Source organism: Anopheles gambiae, chromosome 2, assembly GCF_943734735.2.
Source record: "Anopheles gambiae chromosome 2, idAnoGambNW_F1_1, whole genome shotgun sequence".
NCBI lineage: Eukaryota > Metazoa > Arthropoda > Insecta > Diptera > Culicidae > Anopheles > Anopheles gambiae.
In genome coordinates, this window is record NC_064601.1 from 77539598 (window position 1) to 77560345 (window position 20748).

The 20748-nt window shown below is 43.3% G+C and overlaps 2 protein-coding genes across 2 annotated transcripts; both read left to right on the top strand.

Moving 5' to 3' along the window:
- The first annotated feature begins 11527 nt into the window (after positions 1–11527).
- LOC133391876 (uncharacterized) lies at positions 11528–13747 on the top strand. Its single transcript, XM_061648453.1, has 9 exons — positions 11528–11805; positions 11869–12062; positions 12218–12322; positions 12389–12559; positions 12632–12766; positions 12831–12944; positions 13015–13160; positions 13223–13360; positions 13432–13747. The coding sequence occupies exons 1-9, from the start codon at positions 11748–11750 to the stop codon at positions 13676–13678; spliced, it is 1308 nt and encodes a 435-aa protein (XP_061504437.1). The 5' UTR covers positions 11528–11747; the 3' UTR covers positions 13679–13747.
- A 1311-nt stretch (positions 13748–15058) lies between these two features.
- LOC1274869 (serine-threonine kinase receptor-associated protein) lies at positions 15059–20008 on the top strand. Its single transcript, XM_313892.5, has 3 exons — positions 15059–15577; positions 17966–18631; positions 18737–20008. Exons 1-3 carry the CDS (start codon positions 15472–15474, stop codon positions 19069–19071), a joined length of 1107 nt encoding a protein of 368 aa, XP_313892.5. The 5' UTR covers positions 15059–15471; the 3' UTR covers positions 19072–20008.
- Positions 20009–20748: the final 740 nt, after the last annotated feature.

Here is a 20748-nt window from a genome sequence, read left to right on the forward strand (position 1 = left end):
TTAGGCCCGTGTCTGTGCTCCATCGGATGCGATTTTATCGGAAGGCCTGTCAAAATTGTATATGCGATTTGACAGATAACGTCGGACGTGCGATTTCGTCGTACGACGGAATCAAAAAATTTTGATTTCGTCGGACGCCGCATCCGATTTTATCTGTCAAACTAAATGTGTGGTGTTTTGTAGGAACAATCTCAACTTAATTTTTCATAATCGTTATATTATTAAAATCATTCAAATAATCGCAATATTATACGAAAAAGCGTTTGACAGCACGTGCGATAAAATCGCATGCGATGGAGCACAGACACGGGCCTTACGCGGTTTCTGCGTTCCCGAGGAATCCGCGTAACTCGAATATCCGCGTAAGTCGAGTTTCAGGTTTTTTTTTTACTAAAATACTATTGATTACTCGGAGTTTTTTATTTAATTTAGTACTTTTATACACTTTATCATTTATATGATATCATTCGTGCAGAAAATTCTAATATTTCAGGCTTTTAAGCGGTTTCAATTTGTTAGCCAAAAGGCAATTTCTACCGAACTTGAACCAAATTGTACTGATTTGACATTTAATCTGTCAAATTTCAAAAACCGCGTATCTCCGCGTAAGTCGAGAACCGCGTAACTCGGGAACAGACTGTATTCCTACCGATTTTTTATATGGCTACCGATTCACAGATGACCGCCCTAAAACTACCGATTTTCCTTTTATCCTACCGAAAATCACCGATATTTGATTTTTCAGTCGTTTAAGCTTAATCTGTGGCGATGCTGTTTCAAAGATTGCTAACCTCATTTGTTACTTATCGTGCTGATGCACGTTTGTTTGTCTGGCACTTTTTATTTTTATCCGTTAAAATGTAATGTTCATAATAAGTAGAAAATGTCAGTTGCGTGGATTCCGAGAATTGCTCGTCAAAGAAAATCATTTAAATTTGAATTTGAATCTCGCTGTCGGCGGTTAAAGCTTACCCGGTTTTGATTATCTGTCGGGTCAGACAGAGCGAGAAATCATGCTCATTTTGTTTATTGGAACCACTCGCATGCAATGCATATCTCCCGTGACCATCGCGATGATCACCGACTGAAAATGTCGCGACCAAGTGACTGAACAAGAGTTGATCGTACACAATGTCACCAAGCATGTGATGGTCGCTCCAACTGTTTGAGGCTCGCCTCTGATCTTTGCAGTAGAGCTCGTGGCGCTCAGATGATTTTGTTTCAGCCAGAATTTGTCATGACTATGTCAGTGACATTTTGCAAAATTTATCACAGCAAAAAAAGTCATGATATAGTGACTGACCAAGCGATGGTCGCAAACATGTCATGAGCATGTATTAGTCACACCAATCGTTCTAAATATCACCTCTGATTATCACAATTGAGTACGTGACGCTGATATGAATTCAGTCAGTTTTAGTCAGATTTTTTTTATGACATTGATAGTGACATTTTGCAGCACTGGTCATGGTATACCAGTCTTTAAAACACCAGTACACCAGTAACACCTTAGAGGCGAAATGAGTGGAACCATCGATTTTTTTCGATCGAAAAATGATGCTTAGACCGAAAGCGACGTTTTAATACTTTGAGCGCCGGCCTGAAATCACAGTGCATGGCAAGAGAGCGATGAGAGCGACAATTTTTGGTGCAACTGTTATCACTCTATTGTTTCATTGCGATAACTGGCGTAGCACATGTTGTTCTCGTTCTCTCTTCCCTAACTTTTTCTATCTCAAGAGAATCACTGAGCGTCAGATACAAAGCTGAACGGTAAGCAAACGGCCAGATCATGAACTCCGTTCGCCGAAATTCGTTCCGCGCTCACTTCAAAATGAGCGTACAATACAAGAATGCGTGACACAAAACCTCACGGATTTCATCACATACAATCGAGATCGAACGGATTTCTCAGTGAAAAGTGAGTGACGTCACTCTTTCATGAGTGCAAATGAGTGCAGATTGGGTGTCGCGGCGAACGGAGTCCATGCTCTGGCCGAAAGCCGCCATGCGAATTCATATGACGCGGCGCTTGAAGACCTCTACAAGGACAGTACAACTGTCATTGCGAGCTGTCTTGGTACAGCGGTACAGGCACAGGGTGGTTGCCAACATCCCCCCTTCTTAATACTGCCGGTACGCTTCCATCCACGGTGGCGAACTTCTGACACGCGAAGAGCGACGTGGAGGCTGCACGGGTAGAGATGATATTACGTCATTCGTCGCAACCTCAGATGATTCAATTGGCTCCGGACAAACATTCACAAAAGACGGTAAAACTGAATACGATAACATTGATGACGATGACGATGGCTGTGTTGATGTTGTTGATGATGATGATGACTGCGATGCTGCAGCTGATGACGATGATGACGGTACACTCAAGGATGGTGCATCTGATGACATAGACGTATACAAGGACGGCTTAGGGTTGGAACAGGTATCAGGTACTGGTGATGAGGAACAACATTGACTAATACCCCAAGCATCTAACAATCCATTGAAGAATATTGTAGACTCCATTTCATCTTGTTGATTATTTGTGTTGTACCGATGACGCAGCTGATTTATGTGTGAACGGAGCGTTCTGCCAGATGTGGTTAAAACCTTAAATATCACACTTCCGATCTGCTCATCAATCACACCAGGAACCCATCTCCATTTGTTGGCTTCATAAAGCTTCGCATATACAGGATCACCAGCGTTGAACTTTTTGGGTTTATGCTCAGAGGTATACGTGCTTGGCGAAGGTCGCAGTGGTGGTCGTAGCAGCTCTAAGGTTGTGCGTATCCTTCTGATGAACATAACATCCGCTGGAGTTTCCTGGTTTTCTAACAGCTTATTAGGTGTACTCCTGTAAGTCAGCAAAAATACATCTAACGCTTCTTGCAACGGGACCTTCCCCTTCCTGATTTTGCTGAATGCTCGTTTGAATGTGTCCACAAAACGTTCAGCCTGGCCATTAGACTGCGGATGGTACGGTGGACTTCTGATGTGCTCTATGCCATTACTATTACAGAAATCTTCAAATTCCCAGCTCGTGAACTGTCGCCCGTTATCACTAACGATAGTGTTCGGCATACCAAAACGAGAGCAAAGTCCACGAAGCATTTCTACTGTGGCCTTTGCACTAATTCTTGTCGTTGAAATTAACTCAGGCCATTTGGAATAAGCATCCATCACTAGTAGAAAATACAAGCCATCTATTGGTCCAGCGAAGTCCATGTGGACTCTTTGCCATGGAGCGCTGCACTTAGGCCAGGGTATTGGAGCGTTATGAGGCTGAGTTTTCGCGGCAAAAGCACACGCTTTGCAAGATTTGACCATTTCAGCTATATCTGAATCAATCAGGGGCCAATAAACATAACTCCTAGCTATTGCCTTCATTCTTTCGATTCCGGGGTGCCCATTATGCATCAGTTTCAACACCCGACTACGTAGACATGCAGGAATAATTACGCGTTCGCCAAAAACTATACAGTTGTCGATCGTTAAAAGGCCCTCACGCCTTGCGAAAAAACATTTCATCTCAGGACTTTTCACTTCCTTTTTTGGCCAACCATTCTGAATGAAGGTTAATAACGATCGAAGCACCGGATCTTTCTGAGTTTCTCTCATTATGTCGCAAAAAGCCAGAGGTAAAGCATTTGTAGCACTCTGCAAAATAGCTGCTGTATCATTTTCTAGCTCAATGCTTGCAATAACATAATCTTCCTCTGGTTTTTCATGCTTGTTGATCAAACGCGACAAAACATCGGCATTCCCGAATTTATCTGTTTCCACATACTCTATATCAAAGTCATACAAGAGCAGTGTTAGTGCAAATCTTTGCAATCTATTGGCCGTGTAAATGGGAATTCCTTTTTTCGATCCGAAAATCCGTAGAAGTGGTTGGTGATCAGTTTGCAAGCGGAAATGTCTACCAAAAAGCATGCGATGGAATTTAGTAACAGCATACACGACGGCTAAACCTTCGCGATCTGGTTGGCTGTACCTCTGTTCAGTTGCTGTCAGAGCACGCGATGTATGTTGTACTACCTTAACACTCCCATCTGGCAACCTATGGGATATTGTAGCGCCAATTCCGATGGACGATGCATCTGCTGAAACAATTATTTCCAATCGCGGATCATAATGCATAAGTAGAAGATCAGACGACAATATCTTTTTAAATTGTAGAAAGGCATGCTGACACTTCTGGGTCCAGCGAAAAACATTCCCCTCTTTAAGCAAATCATCTAGGGGCTGCCTTAACATTCGCATGTTCCGCACAAACTTGCCATAATAATTGATCGCTCCCAGGAAAGATCTCACTCCTGAGACGTCAGTTGGAGGTTGAAGTTTTGTGATGGCCAAGATTTTATCTGGGTCTGGTCGCAACCCTGTTCCATCAAGCAAATGACCTAAATATTTTATTTGGGACTTATGGAAACTACATTTCTTAGCCCGAATGGTAAAACCATACTCCTGAAGTCTAACCAGGACAGCTTGAAGGTTCTTTGAATGGTCTGCGTTGTCTTTGCCTCCAACCACAATGTCGTCTAAATACGCAGCAACTCCTTCAAGTCCAGCCAACATGGTATCCATCAACTGGTGGAATGCTCCTGGTGCAGCTTTGATACCCGGCGGTAGCCTGTTATACCTATATAGGCCTCGATGCGTGTTCACCGTCAGCAATTCACGACACTTCTCATCAACCTCAACTTGGAGGAAAGCATCGGACAAGTCGTTCTGACTAAATACGCAACAACTTTGCAGGCTAGCAAAAATATCCTCAGGAAGAGGCAATGGGTATTGGTGAGCCATCAATGCATTATTTAAACCGGTGGAATAATCCCCACAGATACGGATACTTCCATTTGCCTTACGCACAACCACAATCGGCGCGGCCCATTCGGAATATTCTACGTGTGTGACGATAACTTCTCTTTCCAATCGCTGAAGTTCATCATCAACCGCTTGCAACATAGAATACGCCACTGGCCTTTTTGGGCGAAAAACCGGAATGGCTCCTTCCTTCAACACTAGCTGCACCTGTGTCTTCATGCAATTTCCCAGACCATCAGCAAACAACGCAGGATATGCCTCTTTCAGCTTCTCAGCATCCGTTACTGCATTCGCAATGCGCCGGCAGATTGATGACAATGGCACATCCCAGAGACCAAAAATGTCCTTTTCTCCTCTATCAGCGATAAAAGCTTCAAACGTAAATCGCGATCACTCTCATCCTTTAAACCGCATACCATAACAAGGCACTTAAACTGATCTTCTGTCATCGAAGTATATTCAGCATCAACACACGCTCTATTCACACGACACGTGAATGCAAGTAAATCCTCCGAGCGTTGCTTTGTTATGGTAAGGCATTTGTATCGCTTACTCAGGATCGATTCCGTTTTGCCAAATAATGCCTTTAGCTTCAACACAGCATCGGCAAAGGAGAGGTCACGAGGAGCAAGAGGCAAAATAAAGTTGCAGAAACGGTTATGCTCAACAACGCCAAGCTTACGGGTCAGCAGACGAACGCGAGCTGCATCTTCCAACCGGGAAGCATCATGCTCGAACAGGTCTTCGTAACGAGCGTACCACGCCTCGAATGTAATACCCGCATCCGCATCGTACTGGAACTCATTAATATTGCTTGCAACTGCATCTAAAATCAACTCAGGATTAGTAGGTTTGGCGAGTACCTGTTGATCTGGCTGCTGTTGCGAAAATGTTGCAGGATGCGATTGCTGCTGCTGTTGTTGTAGTAGTTGGTATCAATTTCATATGTTGTTCCATTTGTTTCTGCTGCATTTCCATCTGCTGCTGCAACAAATACAAAACGGTATTAAAATCATTGACGGTGTCTGTCGTTGCTGTTTGGGTTGGTGCCGCTTGGGTTGGAGCCGCTAGCTGCGATGGCGGGTGCTGCATAAAAGTTGCCGGAAAGTTTGCGCCATTTTGCGAGAGACGTCGTTCTTCCATCGTATGGTCTTCGGGGCTCAGCATTCTCCTCTTTTTCCGATGAATTTCGACGAATGAAATGACCGGTTATCGTTGGGATCGTTTTGTTCTCGTCGTCACTTTTGTGTTCTTTAGTACTATTGCTTATTTATTAACACATTAAAATACAAATTATGACAAACACTATGACACGTTAAAAAGGTGGTCTACTCTGTCCGGATGGTCAACGATCTCTCTTCGTAGAACGATCTGTCGATCGTGTCCTGCACCGCACACACACCTCTACAAGCACAGTACAACTGTCATTGCGAGCTGTCTTGGTACAGCGGTACAGGCACAGGGTGGTTGCCAACAAGTTACATAAATGTAGCTTAAATAAAGGCACACTAAAAAAAAGAACACAACTAACCACAACACGGTCTTCCGCAAGTGCAACACTTACAAATCTACTAAACCAGCGATCGGCAAAGTGCGGCTCTTTGATATCGAGATGGTGGCTCTGAACAGTTCATATAATTCATAACACTTTCACACATTGTTGCTTTTGGTTAAACAATTTGGCTCTTCACGTGAAACTTTACGAGTTTCTACACTCTAGTAGAATTTGGCTCTTTCGGTCGTAAAGTTTGCCCACCGCTGCACTAGACAATCGATTGTCATGCGTGGCACAAACGGAAAGACAGTCAAACCCAGTTAGGCGGTTAATGTATAACACAAGATTAATGTATAGATTGTGAAAACGCAACGAACAAACATGATACCAACACGTACAAACATATACCCCAATTTACCTTAGACAAACATTGAATAGAACTCCGCCGTGCCACTTTCGAGTGTCGTGGAAGCGAATGATTCCGGTGTACTGAACATTATTGAACGCATATTACCCTTCTTAATCGTGACACATGCCCACCTACTTACTTTTCGCACGATCACGCGTCACATTCCGATCTATGACAAACTTTTTAACACTATTGCCTAAGCTACTTTTTAAATCAAAATGTTATCCTATACTACCAACGCCAATCAAACCCACTCCATTCACTCAGATTGCACAATCGTAACAAACTGCCATCGAATTCAATTGCCACGCTGGGTCTATTTTATTATTCAATATCACACGAAAAAAAAACAAACAAACAAACAAAACACAGATAACACGCCCGAAACTGCCATGCAGACCAATTGTACAAACAGAAAATTTCGTATTATTATACTGCAGTGTAAAAACATCTGTAGCGAACTCAATTCGACGTACATGGACATTAGTTATGGGAATTTTGTTAATCGAACCTACTAGGATCATTCGTGTCCTAAGATGCAACATTTTAAGCCAGTTAGGGAAAAAAGTCGGAGGGTCGGAGCCATCCGTTAGTTACCCGGAGTGGCTCGGATATGTGTAAGTTGGTGCAACGATAGGTACTAGAAATCATAATCGATCGAGCCCGAACTCACGGCACCCAAGGGTCGTATTTAACACCAACTATGACCTAGTGCACCAGCTGCACGAGCGAGTCGGTGCATGCATTTATTGCATGATCCATTATCGACTAACTTCAATTTCTGCGGCCAGTGATTCCCATAGTCGTGACCAGCGATTAGTCTATTGAGTGTTTTTATTTCTTTTGGGGGGAGTCTTGTGTTATGGTGCCGCATCTTGTTTGAAATGAATTTCTGATATCTTGCATTTTTTTTAACCTTTAGTGAGGCATATTTGAGAATACCAAGCGTTGGCTTCTGTCGTGGCTTTATTTGTGATGTTAGTGATGGCATCCGCTAACCTTAGCTTGTTATCTGTTGTTTGTGTTGTGGTACCATTTCTTGCTAGGGTATCAGCTATTTCACACCCCGGGATGCCTCCATGGCTCAGGATCCATTGTATATGACATTGTGTTCTTTCACAATTGTGTAAGATTTTACTGATTATTTCGTCGATATACAATTCTGCAAGTAGTATGCAGCATGCTGCACGATTTCCTGTATATAACGTGCATTTTTTATATTTTCTTTACTGGCGGTTTCTAATGCAAGATCGATGACATACAATTCCGTCGTTGCAAGCTGGGTGGTTGAGTCCTCGCTGATAATTTAATTTCTCTATTGGCCATTTGTATGTAAGCTCCAATACCACGTTTCTCTTCTATCTTGCTTCTTGTGTATATTTTTACTCCAGATTGCTACTTAATGATCTCGAGGCTTTTTTGTCTTAAAACACTTATGTTGTAGTTGATTTTACTATCGTCTATAACTGGGAGAGAGGTAATGATATTGGTGAGGAAGCGACTATTCTTGGAGTGGTTGAATTCGTGTCTTGCTATGTTGTCGTCAGTGGCGGTTTTAACGATGCGCGGACTGAGCGGCCGCGGGGGGCCCCGTCAATGAAGGGGCCCCGTGTATGGTAATTCCAGCATATAGAACAATGTGTACAGTAGTCTCAGCAAGAGCTTCTGCGCTAGTTAGGGGCCCCATGGATGAAGGGACTCATAAACTATAGGGATACAGGGATAATGTATACTCTTCTACTGTTTGGCCTTCTGAAGCTATTTCAATCCATCGGTTGGTCAAGAAATGCTTTATCCATCTAATATCTTCAGGAGATATCATTTTTCTTGTCATAGTTTCAGTTAGAATTTCTACGTCGACACTATTATACACATTTTTAACGTCAATAAAAATAACGACAGTGTGTTTGTTTTTTCAGTTCTTTTTTTACGTTATTTGTCAGAAAATCAACCGCTGATGAAGTTGCCCGATTTTTCCGGAAGCCAAAGGATGTAGAAGGTAAGAGTTGATATTGTTCAGTTATATGCTGGATGTTTTCTAATATCGCTGTTTTTCTGACCGTAGTTATTGTTGGTAATAAGGCAATCGGTCTGTGATTTGGCACATTGTTAGGGTCTTATCCTGGTTTGTTGATGGCAACTTTTTTTTTCTTTTAATTTTTTTTTCTACTTTACCCGTTTTGTAAATTCTGTTGATGTCATTAATTATAGCTTGTGTGTTTTCTGTACTTAGTAGTTTTAGGATTTTGTAGCTTATCTTATCGACACCAGAGGAAGAGTTGCGTTTAGATCTCATGATTCTATCCCGTTTCTGCTCGTCTAATATTTTAAAATCACGATAGTATATTCAATTTTGAGGCAGTCACCATGTAGTAACTTTGAACTCGTTGGCCAGAGTGGTTCGAACTCGATTGAACTCGTTGGCCAGAAATCGTTAAGGAAGGTCATCGTTTGCCGAAATAGGCAGAACTGAAGTGGATACTGTTTCGAAGCGGACTTTTCGACACTAGATCGTCCAGACCATCATAGAAACCTTTAGGAGGTTTCCCTTACTGGAAACGTTTGAGTTTAGAGGCCTTACCTTGAGTAGGGGGACATAACTAAACTCTTTAGATGAGAAGTCGAAGGATGTTTGATGGGCAGTCCGAACGAATCTGACCTGCCATAATCGGAGTTGATTTTATTTATTCTCAAAAGAAGTTAAGGGTATCGCACATTTGGTTCCAGGTTGTATGTTGAAAAGTTATTGTTTTCACTAAGTTAGTTACGTTTGTCTTTTATTGATAAGAACGATGGTTCTTGTTACTGAGTTCCTGTTTTGAGTTTTAATGCATATACTGTTCCTGCTTATGCTGTAGTTGTTTTTGATAAGTGTGTCTGTATGATAACTGTTATTTGTAGGAATGAAGTGGCCTGAATTCTTCCGGATGTGTTGCCATTGTATGGTCTGATGGTATCTGGTGATGGTATTGTATGGTATCTGATTTGCTGAATGTGCTATAATGAATGCGTTACAATGGTGTAGTTTGGCTTTCCAAAGTGTGTTACAATGTGTCTATAGCTGATAGCTGATAATAAGTTCTGTATAGCAGATATGCTACATCTCTACTCTGAAATTATCGTCCAGCTCGCAAACAGCTAGTCGCTTCGGCAATGATCATGTTTCAGAGCAGTATGTGAGTACTGGACACTGTACAACCCAACTATTCAAGATATTGGAACTGTAAGATACGAAAAAATGCTTCGTCGGCTGTTATAGTCCCAAATAAATTAGTAGACAGGCTAGCCCTGGTTTGTAGCTAAATATCCTGAGAGTTTTCTAACTAACTTTCTCCTCCACGGGTTATTAGTTTCACGTAAAGATAAAATGCATGTACAATACAGTAAATCAATTTTAGCTGACAATAATGAGAACGTTCTATATGTATCCATAATTCTGAATGCAGGAATGTATAATCTATGTAGGCTCAACGAATGTTTATTATGCTTTCCATTCCATTCTGTTATAGTTTTGTTGGCAGTATTGTAGCAATACTTCGCTAATACGGGGGTGGATCCAAAACCTCTAGAAGGTTAACAAAGGCTCTCCATCCCCTACTCAACACGTCCTCATAGAACGGCACAGAACGCTAACATGTCCCTCGATTATCCAAGCGGTGGTATACGGGGAAACCCAACCCATTGGGCGGATGGGTTACATGGCTAAATTTAGAGAGGCGGTAGATAATTGTTCTTCATAACTTTACTTTGGAGCGTCTGTTCTCCATGTAAGAGGCGGCTTCCATCCAGCGTATACATCTTCCTGAAGGGCCGCGCTGACTACTCGCTGCAGGACTCTAAACAGACAGCGAACGTAGACCCTATGACAAGACTGTAGGTCGGAGGAGAGGCCTTGCAAAGCACCTCCACAAAAATACCACAGTAACGAACGAGTTAACGAAAAGAAGAACAGTATCAACTTAATCGATTTAAACTTCTGCTAGGAGAAAGGACTAGCGATTGGAAGCTCAGAACGTAGAACTACAGATCTCTCTCGTCGGATCTCTTGTCTTGTACGATGAGGTCTGGGCCCACAGCTTCGAGGTAGTAGCACTTGAAAAGGTGTGATGGAGCTGGACCGGTTCATATGGCTTACCGTCGAAATGCACCAGTTGCTCTTGTGACTGTGGGAGCCGGAGGAACTACAGTGTATTAGTTGACGGCGACAATCTCGAGATGGTAAATTGATTGATTCGCCCGGTGGTCCTCTAAGGACACGAGTCCATAGAAACCATTCGAACGAAGAACCATTTCACGAGACACGAGAAACCATTCGAACGAAGGATGCAAACGCTCTGGGCGTGTTTGAGCGACGCATCCTACGGACCATCTTTGGCGGTGTGTAAGAGCATGGAGCGTAGAGGAGAAAGATGAACCTCGATTGATAGTGTTGTGGGCAGCCGTGCGTGCCGACCCCTGGACTTGCCGTGGCAGTTGCGCTGCCACCGGTCAACGTCCACGAGGACGACAGTATGTACACGCACACTGTCGCACACACTGGCTGGCGCGCGGCCTACGTTTTAACGTGGTTGTATATTCGTGTATATTGTTTATAATGTAAAAGTTCTAATATGTGTAAACAAAGTAATAAGTGCAAATAGAGCAGTTCATAACAGATAGATTAAACCACGGTGGCGAAGGCTGGCAGGGCACGATGGCCGGGGCATGTCATGAGGATGCCGGACTTATGTCCAAGAAGGTGTTCGACAGGGCCATGCCAAATCGACGTGCTCTATCGGGACAGGCCAACAAGAGAGAGAGAGAGAGAGAGAAAATAGAGAGAGAGAAGGAGAGAGAGAGAGAGAGATTCTGTTAACAATCTGTATTCCATTACCATCAATACAGCACAAACGCGAAGTTCTAGTAGCCATTGAGTTTTACTGCCAGTGAACTTTCAACGAAACAATCGGTATATATTGTTGATTACTATAGTCTTAAATTGTCTTTCGATTGCAATAATACTTACGTTTTGTGATAATGGATTGGACCTCGAATGATAAGCTTTCGCAATATTACAATTATACCTGCTTGAGTGGTAAGTATAGAAAGAGTCACCTTCCCTTCACCACCTAAAGCATTCACTGCTCTTGATTGATAGAAAGAAACCTCGAGCTAGCTCGGCTCAAAACGCTGTCCGAAAAGGAAAGCCATGCTGAACATTTCACCAGTGTGGAAAAGGATTTGCTTAATTTAAACGAAACACTAACACGAAAGCTCACCATCAATGAGTCGAACATTCGGAATGTCATACAGCAAGACTGGTTCTTGGAAATTCCTAGCGAGTATATGCAAGTACGGCCGAATACCGCATTTGTTACTAAGTAGAGAGAGAGAGAGAGAAAGAGAAAGAGAAAGAGAGGGAGAGAGAGAGAGAGAGTGAGAGAGAGAGAGAGAGAGAGAGAGAGAGAGAGAAAGAGTTAGAGAGAATAAATTACATTGTTTTGCAGAAAATCATTTCAGATTTCGATGAAATGAACATTGCTAAGCGCAAATCATTGGATATGTTGATGCTAAAGGTTAACTCATTGCGCGAACGCTATCGCACTTTGTTGGTAATGCTTTTTACAATTAGAAAAAAAAACATTTTAAAATATTAACAGTTTTGCATTACCGTTCAGATGAAAATATTTACTTGCAGGATTCAGGTCGATACACACGATCCGAGAGCAACGGAAGAGAAGGTAAAAACCCGATTGGCCGCTCTGCAATTGAGTCGTTGTGAGGCATCGATAAGGAATGCTAGAAACATTCAAAACTATTATCGCCGTATCGGGCACTTTATGTTCAAGGTAAAATTTGTATTGTTAAAATTTGTATCTTTAACCCGTAATCGAGCATTTATCTTTTATGTGCATATAAAGGACAACCTCTACAACGATCGATCATTGGCTGCCTTGAAACAAGCAATCAAAGAACAAATGGTGCTTATACGCAAAACAACACTGATCGGACGTTCCGTGATCGATAAAGTAATTTCATTGAATAAGGAGCTAAAGGTAGGACCCATTAACTGTGTATTATGATGAATCAAATCGTCCTCACACACTCGTTTTGCTACAGAAATCTACCATAGGATTCAACATGGACCGTGCGCACAATATGAAATCATTGAAGTATCACAAATCTATCCTAACGAAGGAACGTACAGCGATTACAAGTGCCAGCATGGGTGATGTATGTATCGATATCATTAGCAAAACGGAAACACATTCATTGTAGCCTGTTTCATTCCCCTTTTTTTTAGATCGACCCGAAACGCTGGCCATCACGATACGATTCCATAACACCAAGCATGGAAGCGTTGCAAACAGAGCAAGAAAAAGTGCATCACACGATTGAGCAATTGAAACATACGTCCTTCTGTATTTGGGAAGCTAATATTCTTAAAGAGTAAGTAAGCAAAATTGTAACGTTAAGTCGCAATAAAACTATACAATGGTACTTTACTGTAGAATGGAATCGAAAACACACAAAATAATGCAACTAGAAACAGATATTTACGAAGACGAACGAGTCTACAAAGAGCTCGATGCTGAAATCGAAAATACAAAACATTTCGTTCGTGGCGGCTGTACATTAGACACGGCAAGGTATGCAATCATATCAACCACTGTCCCATACATTAGCTTCCAATTTGTGTCGTACCTTCATTTTTTTGTAGTTTGAAATGTAAGCAGGAAAACGTTATCATGGATCTTGAGCAGGAACGGTCGAATCAAACCATCTTGAAAGCATCACTCGCCCGTCTCAAATCGTTTCACATGCGGTTGGACCAATTCTTTGCATACATTCCACAAATTTTAGAACAGAACAAAATCGAATCTCTGCCTTCGCTGGAGGAAGCACAGGAAGAGTCGGAAAAGAAAATAACTATGACGGCCTTGTTAAGATTGTTTAAGTCGGAATAATTTAAAATTTACAGCGACAACTTTAATCACATCTATCACAAATACAAATTTTGCAATACATTGAAGTAATGCTGCTTTTTTCAATTAAAAAATTGCATGCGCACCCTTTCAATGGATTATTCAACACGTTGGAAAAGGCCTTTTTCGCGCTCCAAGCACTAGTAACGGCTTTCATTTGAACTGGTTTGCTTTTGCTGGTACAGGCGGTCCCCGAGATACACGGTACCTCTTATACGCGGATTCGGAGATACGCGGTTTTCTAAATTTGACAGTTCGTTGAACAAATTGTACTGATTTGACACATCAATTGTAAATTGCCAAATAATTTCCGTTTTGATCGAATGTTAAAAACTATTTCAAAACGTTTAAAACTGTTATATTCCGTCAGAATCATATCAAATAATTTATAAAGCGACTAAAACCGCCCCCTACTTGCAAAATTACACGAAAATTATTGATATTTTGGCTAAAAATCATGAGATTCGACTTACGCGGAAATTCGAGATACGCGGTATTTTGCGGTCGTTTTCGGTCCCCATTAACCGTGTATCTCGGGGACCGCCTGTATAAATCCTTTCCATGCGCGCTGCTGACATTTCGCCTACAGCTCCACAGCAGAGTGACCAGAAATATCGATTTATCTGTATTCCTACCGATTTTTGATATGCCTACCGATTCACAGATGAGCCCCCTAAAACTTCCGATTTTTCATTTATCCTACCGTAAATCACAGATTTTTTTCGTAATACTGACCAAAAAGTCATATTACCATTTCCCAAATCACTAAATGTATTAAACTCTACATGGAAATCACTAGGAACCAGAACCAGAACTTCAACAGAGATAACTAAGGCCCGTGTCTGCACTTCATGAAGTCGAACGCGCTGATAAAATTTTATATGCAATTTGACAGATAATGTAACCCGGCGCTCTAGCAGCAATAGAACACGACATCGAACATGAAAAAAGAATAGGACTTCACATGTTCGATTTGTGGGTTGTCACATCGAACATGTAAAATCCCATATATTTTTCATGTTCGATATCGCGTTCTATTGCTGCTAGAGCGTCCCAATCATTAGTTGGGTTAAATTCCCTAGTACAATTTTCAGATCGACACCTCAGAAAGGCCTCATGTGACCGCTATGAACCAAATCTAAACTATCTCCTTTAAATAAATGAAAGATGTTATTTTCTCGTGCTGCTCTTCATGGGTCAGATTAGCTTCCATCTCCGACAACCCCCTTCCCCCTTCCCCCGCTCAACACTTCACAGCCTACCGAAAACTACCGAAATAATCTTAAACTCCTACCGAAAACTACCGATAAAATTTTGATGCGCCTACCGAAAACCGCAAAAACAATCTGGCCACTCTGCTCCACAGCTTGCCGACGGTGTACGATCCCAACATGGTCGACAGTTTGACAGGGACAGGTTTCGTGAAAACAAGAGACATTTTTTCCTCTCTTGTGGTTTTAGGTACACGAAATTTAGCAATTTAATTTCTAGCAAATGCAAACACCCTAGATCACCTCTCATTCTCTCCAGCCATCGACACTTTCCATCTTTACGTGTTTGTGGTGTTGTGCCATTTCGTGTGCGTGCGGAGAAATCTGTCTGTTCGGTGCCTCGCTTTCCGCTACCTCCGTTAACTGTGTTCCCTGCACCGTGTTTGCGTGAATCGTAGTGTGTGCCGCCCGACAAACCTCCCCCCTCGCTCGGAGAAGGTGTACGTGTAGCGAAAAGTGTAGCATATACCACCGATTTCCTTCCCTTTTCTTTGTACGACCAACATGAAGCAAATTCCGCTGACCTGTTCCGGCCATACGCGCCCCGTCGTGCATCTGGATTTTAGTGGCCTGACCGAGTGTGGATATTTTCTCATTTCGGCGTGCAAAGGTAAGAACAGCTTCCGACTAATGAAGCCACCTAACAGTTGAAGCAAAAAAAGGCCCGCCCCCCCGAAATCGGTAGAAGAAATTAAGCCAAAATACTTTCTCATTTTAAGCGCGTTCGTAAAACATGCAAGCTAAAGGTTAAACTGCTTGTGAAGGTCGATCAGAGTGAGTGTAAAATTACGGACCAATAACAAATTACTCTCCCTTTTTGAACACACGAAACGTTAACAATATAGATATTGCAGTAATTAAATGCAAACGAAGTGAAAATACCCAATCCCTTCCAACGCTACTCCTTCCTCACCCGCCTCCCCATCGCCTACATTAGCACCGTTCAGCGGCAATGTGTGTGCACATCGGGCAACCTTTATTTCACTGTGTCATTGGGACACCAAGGTCCTTCCGCGATATGAGAAAAAAATCGCGTCCCACCGCGTTCACAAGGTGCCACATGACCGACCACAGCGCACAGCGGACAGGAAAGAGACAGATGTCATAAAAACAATGTTTTTTTTTAAATCACCTCCCCACCCCTGTGCAAGCGGTGCGTACAGGCTTAAGGGCTGGATCGATTCGCACGCCGCCCCTCGAGGTTTCACGCCCGGGATGCTCGTCCCAGTGCCTCGCACAGGCATATTCCCTCTTTCTGCACAGTCGTGTGGAGCTCCACTGTCTCGATTTCATTAAACCAAACAACAACGAAAGGCCCTGATCGGTGCGTGCCGGTCGTGTATCAATCAAACCCAACTGGCCGGCGGTACACGATGCGGAAGTAGGAACAACCAATAACCGATCCAAGCACGGATCGCCGCGTAACCAAGGCGACAATGAGAGTGTGCGCGACGGTGTGTGGACGGCGGTAGTTGTGTGTGCCCGCGTACACGCCATCCCACCCTTTATCGCGATCACTAGTAGCAGCCCTCGCCGCCTGCTTGCTGCCGGTGTGTGTGTGTCTGTGCGCTGGAAACAAGTTTCGCGTGCCCTTCCTGCTGTGCTTCCTTTTGCTGGCGGCGGTTTCACTCTTTCTCACACTGTTCCATCTCTTTCTTTCTGTTTTGTTTTCGCTGCGCGTCCGTCTCACGAAGGTTCGCAAATCTGGAAGTGCGGGTCGAGTAGTACTAGTAATGGTAGTTGTAGTCGTAGTAGAATACTGATCCCTTTCTAAACTTGGACATTCAATGTCACACCGTATGTTCGCGGTTCCGGTTTGTACCGGGTGCGGTGATTGTTTATTGCAAAAGATTCAGCTCAGCTTAAACGTACGTAAAATTACAACAACGATAGGATGAAATACTCTCTGGCCCTTGAAAATAATAGAACAACAATAACTGCCAGCACGGGTTGTTGTGACCCTGTTTGTCTAGTGCCATCTCCTTGTTGGGGAACCTGGGGCGAAATGGTCACCTGCATTATTGGCAAATTAAAACGTTTAAAATGACTTTTAATGATTCAAATATCAAATTCCATGTTTAAAGCATACTATGAACGTTTCATAATCTAAAATTTCAAAATAATGGAATAAATTAACTAATACAATGTTTGCTAAAGTGTGTAAAATGTTTCACTTAGAGTAAAATGGCCGGTATTTTTACGTACAGGACAGGAACAACATCATGAGGCTGTGGTGTAAGTTAAGGTCGCTACAATATACAGGGTTTTTTACTTGATTTCGCAAGCATAGCAACATTTAACGCAACCGCAGCAATTGATAGGACAAAGGACAGGACAGGACACTTTACCTAACTCTGCACTTTCGATTTTCAGATGTGTGCATTAGCCGTAAAACCCGTTGTGATATTGTGTACCACGCTTGTGATATCAAGTGCGAAGGTTGCCTTAAGCGTGATGACGTTCCGTAAACAACTGATGCCGTTGTCCTGTCAATTGCTGCGGATGCGTTAAGTGTTGCTACGCTTGCGAAATCAAGTAAAAAAAACCCTGTATTAGCTATACATAAATAAAAATGTGCTCTATGTATACTCTATCATTGATCATTGATAAAACATTGACCACACGTGAATTAGTGAAATATACCAGCATTCTTTTTAATAAAACACTTTAATACTAAACTAAAATTTCTAATCACACAATTCTACTAAGATGCAAGAGCTTAAGCCAAAGCCTGAAGTCCAATGTCGTGGTCCATTTTGCCCCGCTTTCCCCTATATTTTTTTTGCTAACGTAGTTAACGTCTGCCCTGCGTAAAGTAAAGGATTTGTCTAATTTTGTGCAGGACTAGCAAAATCCTATGAACTGGTTGATTAATTTAATTCCGGTCATACTGACCTTCTTTGTACAGTCGGTGGAAGTTCAATTTCTACCAGATTCATTTTCTTGCTCTCCTTCTTCATCTTCTTCTTCTTCTTTAACGTATTTCTCCCTTCGCTAGATGGCAAACCGATGCTGCGAATGGGCGATACGGGCGATTGGGTCGGCACGTTCGAGGGCCACAAGGGTGCGGTGTGGGGCGTGGCGCTGAACGAATCGGCCACGCTGGCCGCCTCCGGTGCGGCTGACTTTACCGGCAAGATATGGAATGCAGTCACGGGGGAGGAGGTGCACAGCCTGCAGCACAATCACATCGTCAAGACGGTGGCGTTCAGCCACGACAGCCAGTACCTGGTCACGGGCAGCAACGAGAAGCTGGTACGGGTGTTCGATCTCAACTCGGAGGGCAAAGCGCTGGAATCGTACGCCGGCCATGCCGGCGCGGTCAAGCGCGCACTCTTCTGCCGGAACGAGAAGTGCGTCATCAGCTGCGCGGACGACAAGTCGATGCGGCTGTGGGACCGCGGCACGGGCCAGGAGGTGTCGCGGGTCGAGTTTAGCTCCCACCCGAACGGGCTCGAGCTGTCCAAGGACGGCAGCATCCTGACGGTGACGTACGGCAACTGTACCGCGTTCTACGACATGGAAACGCTGACGCAGCTGAAGGAGATCACCATACCGACGCGGGTCAGCTCCGCCAGCCTGCACCCGGACAAGCACATCTTTGTGTGCGGCGGAGAGGACTTCAAGATGTACAAGTACGATTACATTACGGGCAACGAGATCGGTAAGTAGTGTGGGTACGAGGTACGATTCGGGGGAGGGTAGTGACAACACCAAGGGATTAATGTCATCCTTCAATTAATGCTTTTGTTTTCCATCTTTCGTTCAGAATCGTTCAAAGGCCACTTTGGCCCGGTGCACTCGGTCAGCTTCAGTCCAGACGGGGAACTGTACGCTAGCGGCTCGGAGGACGGCACGCTCCGGCTCTGGCAAACGACCGTCGGCAAAACGTACGGTCTGTGGAAATGCACCGAACCGACCGATCTGAACAACTCCACCAGCAACAATAGCGCCGCCAACAACACCACCGCCAACAGCGCTGTCAGTGGCGTCGTCGCTCCGGTCACTCCAAACAACGCTGCCGTAAGCTGCCCGCCGGTGTCGTCGGCAACTGCGCCGGTAACACCGACACCGAGCGCGAACCGGGAAGTGACGGCCAACTGAATCGGGACAGGGATAGCAAAGCTTCTTTGCCGAGAGCATTCGAGAGGAAAAATTTCGCTTTAAAAAAAAGAGGAACTTGCCGGAAGTGAGCAGAGAGGCGAACGTAGGAAGCAAAAGGACGTGTGTGATGGCACACAAAGCAGCAGCAGGCCAGCAAACGTAAGCGATTAAACGATTGCTAGTGCAGTGCTGCCAGAGCCATACCGTCGACTGCGTTTTACCTTTGGCGAGCAGCGTGCGAATGAATTTCTTCTTTTAGCGAAAAAAAACAACCCCCGTCGTCGTCGTCGCTTGTTTTGTGCGATTTGAATGATCATGTCAAACCTTAATGATCGGATTAAAGCCACCCCTCCACCCACTCCCCCAACACACTACACTCATATGTATTTCCTGAAAGCGAAGGAGGAGCACGCTTGTGCGACTGAGCATGGCGCCGGACCTCTTTCACAGCAACGGATTGTTGCGGACTCTCGATGCGAGGGTAAAGGAAACCGAACAGAGTTGGTTGTATTCCAAATTCGGCAAACCATCACTTCATCCAAAGCCAACGCCACCGTGGTGTGTACGTAGGAGAGGATCATCCCATCGTGTGAACGTATATAGTGGTTACAAACGGTCCAGGCTTGCTTAAATTCATTTCTATTTCTGCCGACTGTCTGCCGACTCCAAATAATCTACTTTCTCTCTTTTACTTCTTCGACTTTTCTTTCCTTTTTTTTCCTATACGGCCACAATCACATAGTGCCTGGTGTGTTGTGCAGCACGCCAGAAAGATGCGTTTGTGTGGTGGGCAATTGAAGCCCCATTAGTCTATACACTTTAATCAAGTAAATTATGATGTACCGTGAACTGCATGAGAGAATGTTTGTTTCTTTTTAATTATTTTGAAATAAAGAATTAATTAAATCAGACGCCACCTTGGCAATGTGCAGCAAAATCATCACCTCACCCGATCTCACCTTCCAGTGCGCGTTGATCAGTTTCCAACAATGGCAAAAATTTATCACAAACATCACAAGCACCACTAATATAACCGTAAGTACATGTCATAGTACTTCTAGTTTGTCTGAAAATTGTAGTTTCGCGTAATAAAGTGGGTTAAATTTATATTATAGTGACAAAATTAATGTAATAAGTTAACAAACATACTCTCCTCATACCATACAAGCATAATGATAGTAATGGTTTTCTTTTCTTTTTAATAATGAGGTAGTATAAATGATCAGTTTCTCCGTTTCCATGGATATTTCATATTGAAGGTTTCCAAGGTTTTGTACAGTAACATGATACAGTAACCATAATCATAGCACATCAGAGTTCACACTGCATTGTATAACATAATCCATTCCTTTCTTGATTCTCGTAAGAAGCAGTTGTAGTAAGTTAAACAGTGTAAAGCTAGAACTAGAACGAAAATTGAACATTATGAAGCTAACGAGAATGTATCGTGAAGGAAGACCAATCCAAGCTACTTCTTCTTCTATTTGGCGTAACGTCCTACGCGGACATGCCGGCCTATACAGGCTTTCGAGACTTAATTCATTACCACGCACAGCCGGATAGTCAATCCTTGCTACGGGGGGAACCAATCCAAGCACGTAAACCATTATTAATGAAAAGTCGCAACTCCGTCAATGGATCGCTACACTTAAACCTAGAAATCTGGATGAGATTCTA